At 45.6% G+C, this 9289-nt stretch overlaps 1 protein-coding gene across 2 annotated transcripts in view; it reads left to right on the top strand.

The window, feature by feature from the left end:
* Positions 1 to 528: 528 nt before the first annotated feature.
* Positions 529 to 9289, top strand: part of Tshr (thyroid stimulating hormone receptor) — a 126224-nt gene continuing 117463 nt past the window's right edge. For both annotated transcript variants that reach the window (XM_004649366.2, XM_045154535.1), the window contains exon 1: positions 529 to 727. In XM_004649366.2, the coding sequence (XP_004649423.2) occupies positions 555 to 727 (173 nt within the window). In that variant the 5' untranslated portion in view covers positions 529 to 554. The remainder of the gene's footprint in view (positions 728 to 9289) is intronic.

The following is a 9289-nucleotide window of genomic DNA, read 5'->3' as shown; positions in this document are numbered from 1 at the left end:
GCTTCTTTGGCCCCGAGAAGCCGAAGTTGTGGCAGGACACCGGCGTGTCCGGGGACAGTCCCCCTCCGTGGTGACTTTGGATAGGGCGCGTGCGGGTGGCCCTGGCCAGGCTGCCCACCGGGACGGGCGTCCCTTTGATTGTGCAGAAAAGGGGGAAAGAGGACGGCGTGCAGGCGAGGGAGGCTTTGGAGAGGAGGGGATGGGAGGAGCTCAGAGAGGCAGACAGAGGGCACAGCCCGCGCGCCCAGGGACTGGTGTGTCCGCGGACGGACGGAGCGGGCTGCGGGGCGCCGGCCAAGCCCGGGAGAGCCCGCGGCTTGTTTGGGTGGAGAGTTGCCTAGGGAAGCCGAGCCCTGGAGAGCCTCTCCTTCCCGCTCTGCAGCCAGCCTCCTGCGCCGCTGAGGTCACAGCCCCTCGGAGCCCTCCCTCCCTCCCTCCCTCCGCGCTCCTCTGCCCTGTCCCCTTCAGCGTCCAGCGTCCAGCGCCCAGCGCCCAGCGCAGACGAGGACATGCCGGCGCACACGAAGGACTAGCCCGCCCCGGGACCGTGCAAAATGAGGCCGGAGTCCCTGCTACGGATGCTGTGGCTGTTGCTCGTCCTGCCCGGAGACCTGGGGGGCCAAGGGTGTCCATCTCCTCCGTGCCAGTGCCACCAGGAGGACGACGTCAGAGTCACTTGCAAGGATATCCACCGCATCCCCAGTCTCCCGCCCAGTACCCAGACGCTGTGAGTACCCGGAGAGAGGGCGGGGAGAGGGCGGGGTGGCGGGGAGACCCCAGGCCCAGGTCCCCGCACAGGTGGAGAGCAACCGCAGAGCAACAGCGGGGATGGGGGTGGTCCCGGAGTGTAACAGTCAGTCCCCAACCTGGGAAGGCCGTCGTCGCCGCTGAGGACACCCTCGTGCTTTCAACCACGAAGAGGGGAGAGTAACACAACCTTGGCACCAGGTGCCAATGACGGTCCCTTCGGAAGAGCCACTGGCAGTGCCCACTTGGCCTCCTCGCACGGGTTGAATTTTGGTTTCACTTCAGGTATTGGGAAGATGAAAAACAAAGTAAGAACCAACTTTCTAAAAATCTTATCCAGAGTAATTTAAATAAAAAATTGTCCAAAGGTCTTCCCTCTGGGTCTCCCTAAGGTGAGAAATTATCTTAGGAGCACTGCTGTTGATCAATTACTTGTCAAAAAAAAAATCAATCAGGAGCCCGTTTTAACAGCATCCCATCAACTCATCGCTTTTAGCTACTTAGTCGTGATCTGCACATCCACACAGAATATCCACAGTTTCCCGTTGTAATAGACATGGGAAAGGGGTGAGGAGAGGAACGCCATGAAATACATTTGTTATCTGAATGATAAATGTTGTGAATTAGGAGCTTGTTCAATAAAATCACACAGGTGCACACACATAATCTGTTTAACAAGAAATTTAAGTCATAATCACTTAAAGGTAACCAGACAGTGGTTGCCTCACGATAACTAGATTACATACAGATAAGAGATGGAAGTGGGGAGCGAAGGGCTTTCTTCGCTGGTTAAAACAGAACAGGAAACATTGTAGGACCACGAGGCTGATTAAACCCAGGTAAGAGAGTGCAGACGACTTAAGAAAATGTAGACAAAGGAAGAACAATTGTACTTCAAAGAGTTTCTTGAGAACTTAGGTCATACGGACATTCAACAAAAGGCAATTGTCTCAGCACAAGTGTATATTTAGTCCACGAGTTAAAAGGTCAGCCACCTCGTGTCCCTTTTTCTTAAACCTGGACTTGAGACTAGAATAACTTCCAGACACTGTTTAGTTCTCCACGCTGTCTTCACAAAATCAAATATGTTCTCATCATCTGAATGAAATCTCTGCATAGCATACATGTAGCCACCAGGATAAAATTCTTTTGTACAATCTTCAGTAACCAAAGTCCCATCTTTCAAACTTCCCTTGTTTATGTGCCTACCTAGCCACACAGGCATGACTGTCTCTGACATCGGGACCCTGTTGCTCAAACCTCGAATGCCCACCTCAGCATCTGGAACTCCTTAAATGCTCTAAAGAAAAGCTTCAGGGAATGAATGGGTGAATGAATACACTGGTCTCTGAAGGTCCAAGACACCCAAAGACACCCTCTCTTCAGAGGTGCAGTGGTAGGATTGGAAGTTCCTGAGGACAAATGTGGCTCTGAGCATGTAAAGGGAGAGTCCTCCTGTTTGAAAATCACCACATGCTGAGGCAGGGGAATGCCAGGGAGTGGGCAGTGGCATAGGAGTCAGGACACCAGCCTTTCTGTCACTAATGGTGAGGCTGAGGAAAGTCACTTGCTTGGAAGGACTCGGGTTCTTCTCCCAGGGAAAAAGCAGGTTCCAGTAGGTGCTTTCTGAAGTCCGGGTGCTACTGAGGACCAGCTAAGGGAAAACACCGAGTCGCAAGGAGCCTGACCCCGAGAATCACGAGGGTGACATACTATGTTCTGAAAAATGAACTTATTCGGATATGAGGAAGATAAATTGATCTTTTATAAAAAGTGTGGGAGCTGGAGAGATGGCTTAGTGGTTAAGCGCTTGCCTGTGAAGTCTAAGGACCCCATTTCAAGGCTTGATTTCCCAAGACCCACGTAAGCCAGATACATAAGGTGGCACATGCATCAGGAGGTCTTTTGCAGTGGCTGGAGGCCCTGGTGCACTCATTCTCTCTCTATCTATCTGCCTGTTTCTTTCTCTCTCTCACTCTCTCTCTCTCTCTCTCAAATAAATAAATACATAAACAAAAAAGATTTAATAAAAAAAAAGTGTGGGTGGGGAATTGAGATGGTTCAACGGGTAAAGTGTTTGCCATGCAAGCATGAGGACCTGAGTTCAAATCCCCAGCACCTATGTCAATGTCAAGCATGGTGCTGCAAGTCTGTCATCCCAGAGCTGGCGAGACAGACACGGGTACTCCCTGGAACTCACTGGCTAACTAGTCCAGCCCAGTGGTGAGGTCTAAATTTCCTGAGGCCCTGTCACAAAGAATAAGGTGGAGAGTCACTAGGGAAGACCCCCATCGTATTGATCTCTGGCCTCCACATGCACGTGCATACACATGCTCCCAGATATGTACGTACAACCATACACACATGCACGCAAACCACACATGCTCACATACAAAAAAAAAAAAAAAGTGTGGGTGGATGGAATGGCATGCTAATTGAAACAATACCCATACCTGAGGGTTGTTCTCTCATGAGATTTACATTGTTCCAAGTGCTTCTCTTTTAAAAGCTTTTAAAGCGCCCTCTGTTTTGCAATGCAAAGCCTTGTGCTCATGTGGAGTTGTCTACCTCCCTCCACTGTGATGCTCTACACCACACCACTGCCTGTGTTTCATAGGTTCTTATGGTGCAGAGAACTACTCCTTACTCTGCTCTTCTAGAATGTGTTAGAATGTGAGAGGCAAGCAGGTCTTCTCTTTCTACACCACCCATGAGACCTGCTCCATGGTCTCATGGATGGGTGGGAGACAGTTACGCTGCTCATGGCTCCATAGAAGAGGTGGTTCTAAATCTTCCCCTTACTTGCCTTTGCCTGGGGTGGTGGGGGGGCACAATGAACTCTCGTTATAACAGTGGCTGTAACTGGGTGGGAGATGAGGGAGAGCTGCTATGCCAGCCAAAGCCTGCAATAATCTCTTTTTAAAATACATTATTTATTTGAGAAAAAGAGGCAGGTAGAGAGGAGAGAGAGAAAGAGAATGGGTGTGCCAGGGCCTTTAGCCACTACAAATGAACTCCGGATGCTTGTGCCGCCTTGTGCACCTGGCTTACGTGGGCTCTAGGGAGTCGAACCTGGGTCTTTAGGCTTCACAGACAAATGCCTTAACTGCTAAACCATAGCTCCAGCCCTCAATAGTCTTTGACATGTAGGAAGTCTGAAAACAATTGCTCCCTCTAATTGAGAATCACTGATTTAAGAAAACTTAAATAAAGCAAGACAAGAAAAATAAAGATGTTGTCACATAAATTGTAGATTATATTATCACCAAACCAAGTTTAGCAAGATTTGTTTGAATTTTCATTCTGTGTCTGTGGAGGGGGCAGTGTGTAGATGGGCATGCCGGAAGGTCTCTTGCCACTACAAATTACACCACTTTCTGTGTCTAGGTTTATGTGGGTTCTAGGGAATGTGGTTCAGGCCAGCAGGTTTCGTAAGAAGTGTCTTTAACTGCAGAGCCATCTTCCACGCCCTAGCAAGACTGAGCCATCACCCTGCCTCTTATTCAGAAAGTTGCCATCAGTGCCTGTCTACTTGAGAAGGACTCCATTCTGGGAACAGGGAGGCGGATGGCGGTTGACAGCCAGTGGTGGTGTGGATGGATTCTTTTTCAAAGGCACTGATTTAACCTTGCCTTGCCCTTCTCACTTCCCTGCTTGAGCTCCATGGTGGTCACAGCTGTCTCCTGTGCCTCCCCTCACCTCCTCCACTGTCTAGATGTCTAGAGGCCTTGCCTCCGGTGCGGTCAAACACTCTGATGTGTTCAGAAATGTTTCCGAAGGAGCTGCTGTTGTGGCTCTCCGGTAATGGTTCTGGTCGTGTGCATTCTATACCCGAGAGTTTACTTGCTGGGCGATCTCGGTGTTTTCCGAACTAGATGGATATGCACCATGTTCAGGTTTTTTTATTCCATTCTGATATGTTTGAGAAGGCTCCCTTTTCTAACAAAAAAAAAAAAAAAAAAAAAAAAAAAAAAACCTTTAGGAAAGCTTATACTTCTACCAGAAATGGAAAATCAATATGACCTTCTATGAAATAGGAGGTAACCAGAATTCAGCACAGAAGAAACTAAGTGAAGTAGTAAAATGTGGGAACAGACTATTGTCAGTGAATGTTCTAGGTCTGAGTAGTGAAGGGCTGGGGAGATGGCTCCGCGGATGAAAGTGTTTGTTCGCTTCACCAGCACGAGGACCCGAGTTCTATCCCCAGCACCCACATAAAGACCCAGGCACGGCAGCGCACACCTGTAGTCCCAGCTCTGAAAGGGACAGAGATGGGAGGATCACCGGGGCTCTCGGGTCAGCCAGCCTAGCCAAAAATTGTCAAGTCCCAGGTTTTCACTCAAGGAAATGAGGTGGAAGAACAACAAAAGAGGACACCGGACATCCTGCTCTGACATGCTTGCATTTATGTACTCCACATGAGCACAGGAACAAACAGACACAGCAGTAAGGGTTAAGGAGGGTTAGTTACCAACCCAACAGTGTGTCCTTGATACTATGAGGAGGACTAAAGGACAAAGAAAAGGGGAATTGCTATCACACGGTGCGGCCAATGTTATTTAATGCCACATGAGAACCTCGTCCTAAACACCATCCTGTGCTCCATATTTCCCTATAGTTGTCACAGTCAGTGATCGTAATCCAAATGTCATATGGTTTCTTATCTAAAGGGAAACATCTGCTTTGGCACCCATATACTGCCTGAACACAAACCAACACTTTTACATCTTATTCTTCATTTCATGCTTCCAGACTCAGTGGTTCCTTCTCATTCGTTCACTCAGTAAAGAGTTTTCCACTTATATTAATTCCCCCTTATCAGAGAAGGAATATGCATCAAGCCCTTAGGAGATGCCTGCAATATTTTGTTTCCTCGACATACATGCTTACGATAGAGTATAACTTATGAATTAGGTCAACTCAGATTAATCACAACAACTAATAATAAAAAACAACAATCATAACAAGGTTCAAAATTAAAATTGGGTGACTGTGATCTCTCTCTTGGAAGAATTAAGACAAATGGTAGTATTTTTAAACCACAGTTGAATGCAGGTAAACTTATACCATGGAAAGTGAAATGGCAGATATAGGAAGATATCCACATCTTTGTATTTGTAAATCTATCTAACTGTAAGCACGACTTTGAGGGCCATTCTATTGCCTAGTGATGGCTTCATCTATTAATTATTCAATACAAAATTGAATAGTTTATACAAAATAAAGTACTTGAACATTTGACAGAATATCTATAAAATTCAAGAGGCTCTTGAATTAAACTCTATACGTACCAGAAATCCTAAGTTTTTAGCTGTCCCAATGCTGCTTGCAATGGCAGAATAGTCGAGTGATTGAAGGCTTACTCTTGAAAGTGGATTGATACCTGTGGTGGCTTGAACCAGATGCTCCCCCCAAACTCATGTGTTCTGAATGCTTGGTGCCCAGTTAGTAGCAATTTGGGAGGTGGAGCCTTTCTGGAGGAGGTGCGTCTCTGGGGACAAACCTTGAGGTTTCTTAGCTCCCAGTTTGCCCGTGCTGAGGGGCTCATTTTCCAGTTTCTGTTTCCCACCTGATATTGCCGGGCTGATATTCAACCTCTGTCTCCTACCATCATGAAATTTCTCCTCAAGACTGTAAGCCAAAGTAAAAGTTTTCCCCTCATCAGCCGCCTGTGGTCAGGTGCTTTCTTCTAAATGGGAAGGTAACTGGAAAAAATACCTTGCTGTTTTCTGGGTATGCTTTGGGGAGCTTTTGCCTAATTTCTTTGGGCCTTGGCTTCCTCATTTATAAAATAGGGATGATAGTGGTACAAATGACTTCCTACTGCTAAAGGAGGGTTTCCAAAGACAGGTAAAATTATATCCCTCATACAGCTAGGGATTGATCAGGTTAGTTTTTTTTTTGTTTGTTTTTTGTTTTTGTTTTTCAAGGTAGGGTCTCACTCTGGCTCAGGCTGACCTGGAATTCACTATGTAGTCTCAGGGTGGCCTCGAACTCACGGCGATCCTCCTACCTCTGCCTCCCGAGTGCTGGGATTAAAGGCGTGTGCCACCACGCCCGGCTCAGGTTAGAAATTTTAATTGGTTCATTGACAGGCTCTGTCAGTTTCCAAAGACTGTCATAACAATGTTCAACAAGTTGAGTACCCTAAAACAACCAAAATTCTGTAGTTCTAGTAGATGTGAATATTGGAGGGAAAGGATCCTAAAGAACCTACTAATAAAGAAACTGCTGAATTATTACCATCCTTTAAAGGAGAATCCACAAAGATATATAGATCAGAATATTGTCAACTAATGCACACCATCATTGACCCATCTTTATGTTTCTTCTCCGTGTCTTTCCTGTAGGCTGATGTTCAGCTTTTTGCTTGTTTATATCTGTCATTCACTTGTTTTCTTCAGTTATATGTTTATCTCCACTTGATCTTAGCCAAAAATCTGAATGACTCAGTTACACAAGTGTCCGTGAAGAGCTTGCACATAAGCAGTCAATAACTGTTTGTTTGTTAGAGGAACGACTAAGGGAATGGCTCTGGAGGTATGTGAGCGCCATTCGAGTGGGCCACTCGTATCTTTTGATGGCACTTTCTCGGAGTCCTTGGATGTCATGACTGTGATAGAGCAGGCAGAAATCTACTTCTGTTTCTTAGTTGTTTCACGTCATCAAGGGCAGAAGTAATTTACCTTGATACTGAAATGACACCTACTGGCATTTCACACCTCTCTGTTGCCATTTGTTGATATTTGCTAAAATCACGATAAAGACCCTGCTGGGAACAGGCATAGCCAGGGAATATTAACCTCACCAGAGCTTCCAAAACTTTCCCCACATAGCACTTCTCTGCAAAAGGGAAGAGTAGATTCTCAGGATACCGGGGCTCCTCTGCGAGAACTGAAGCCTGCAAGACGTCCCTTTGTAACCTCTGACTCTCATTTTCAGTTTCCAGTGAAAATCCTGGTGATGCTTAATTTTTTTTCCCCCCCAATCACACTGTTATGTGGCTTCTAGCGTAGTTTCCTGGAGTGTTTCCCTGCATGCTATAAGGCCATTTGATGGTTTTAGCAACTTGACTCAAGAGGCGACCCGCATGCGTAGATGGGGGCAGGCAGGCGCTGTAGGAGCCCAGGAGGGCATTTGGGAGACAGGAACATGGGTGCTTAGGAGCTCAGCTGCAGGAGGCAGACCAGCTGCAGGAGGCAGAGCCCTGGGTCACAGTGTTTCTTATTTCCACCTCTTTGAACAACTACTGACCAGACTACATTCTAATTTTATTTTCTTATATCACCTCTGGTCAAGCAGTAAGCATAGCAAACTGACTCACGATGCTCAATATGCATTGTTAAGTGAATTAATCATGTATGAATGTGATTGGTCTGTCAAAGGAGGGTTATTTTTTTTCCTGTATAAAACTGAGACATAATTTCCTTGAGCTGATCTATTTGATTGTTATAATGTCTTAAGCCATTTACTCTTCATATTACTGTTTATTGCTCAGGCTCAGGAGTGACCTAGAAGTTGCCTAGGTATCTGTTGCCTGAAGATTTATATGCATATAATTCAGTGAATTTCTTAGACTTTTTCAGAGGTACCCATCTATGACCTTCCAAAAAGTTAAGAAACTCTGTTCTGGAGTTACTTGCCAATTTTTGTGTGGATTCGAGTATACATTCACAGTGACTCAATGAAGTCCAGTATATTTTAAAAATAAACAAAACTGCCTGACCTTAGAATTTGGTGACTTTCCTTCTGAACATATGACGACGACGATGATGATGACTTTCTTTGTGCTCAATGTCTAGCCTGTCCCTTGAGGAGGCTTTCACACAGAAATTCACAAAAGACCCTCAGTGTTTTGAGCCAATAGTTTAGAAACACTTTACAAATGCCTGGTATATCATATCTGACCCTCTTAACACTGAGTATTTCTGCTTTTGCTGAAACCAATCTATGTGGTCAGTTACTCTTAAAAATATCAGAGAAAATATTAGGCATGAACAAAATAGTCCCATTTGTTGTAGATTATAGATTACATATTACATTAAATTAATTTATTTATTTCAGGGAGAGAGAATGAGAGTATGGGTGTGCCAGGGCCTCCTGCCACTGCAAACAAATTCCAGACACATATGCCACTTTGTGCATCTGGCTTTATGTGGATCCTGGGGACTTGAACCTGGAGCCACCAGGCTTTGCACCTTTAGTCACTGAGCCATCTCTCCAGGCCTGCATATTGGATTTCAAAGTTTCCCATTTAGGCGTCAGTCTTGACTTAGTATGTATTAATTCTTAAAGACATGGAAGGCATGGTAGACATTTTTAAAACACCATTCTTCTCTAGTATGCAAAGCAGGCCCTTGTGTTGTTTTTGGACCCCAAAAGTTGCCTTATGCATGATTACCTGTGCATTCACACTAGGCTTCTCTGGCATAGTCTTATGGAAAATATTTTGCCATCAGGATATGCCAGCTATTTAAATACTTCATCACCACCTTAAACCTTCCACAGTGCTTTTGCACCTGCAAAGTTCTTCCTTATGCCT

This window comes from Jaculus jaculus, chromosome 7 (assembly GCF_020740685.1).
Source record: "Jaculus jaculus isolate mJacJac1 chromosome 7, mJacJac1.mat.Y.cur, whole genome shotgun sequence".
NCBI lineage: Eukaryota > Metazoa > Chordata > Mammalia > Rodentia > Dipodidae > Jaculus > Jaculus jaculus.
The sequence above is the reverse complement of the archived record's forward strand: the minus strand, read 5'-3'. Positions and strand labels throughout refer to the sequence as shown.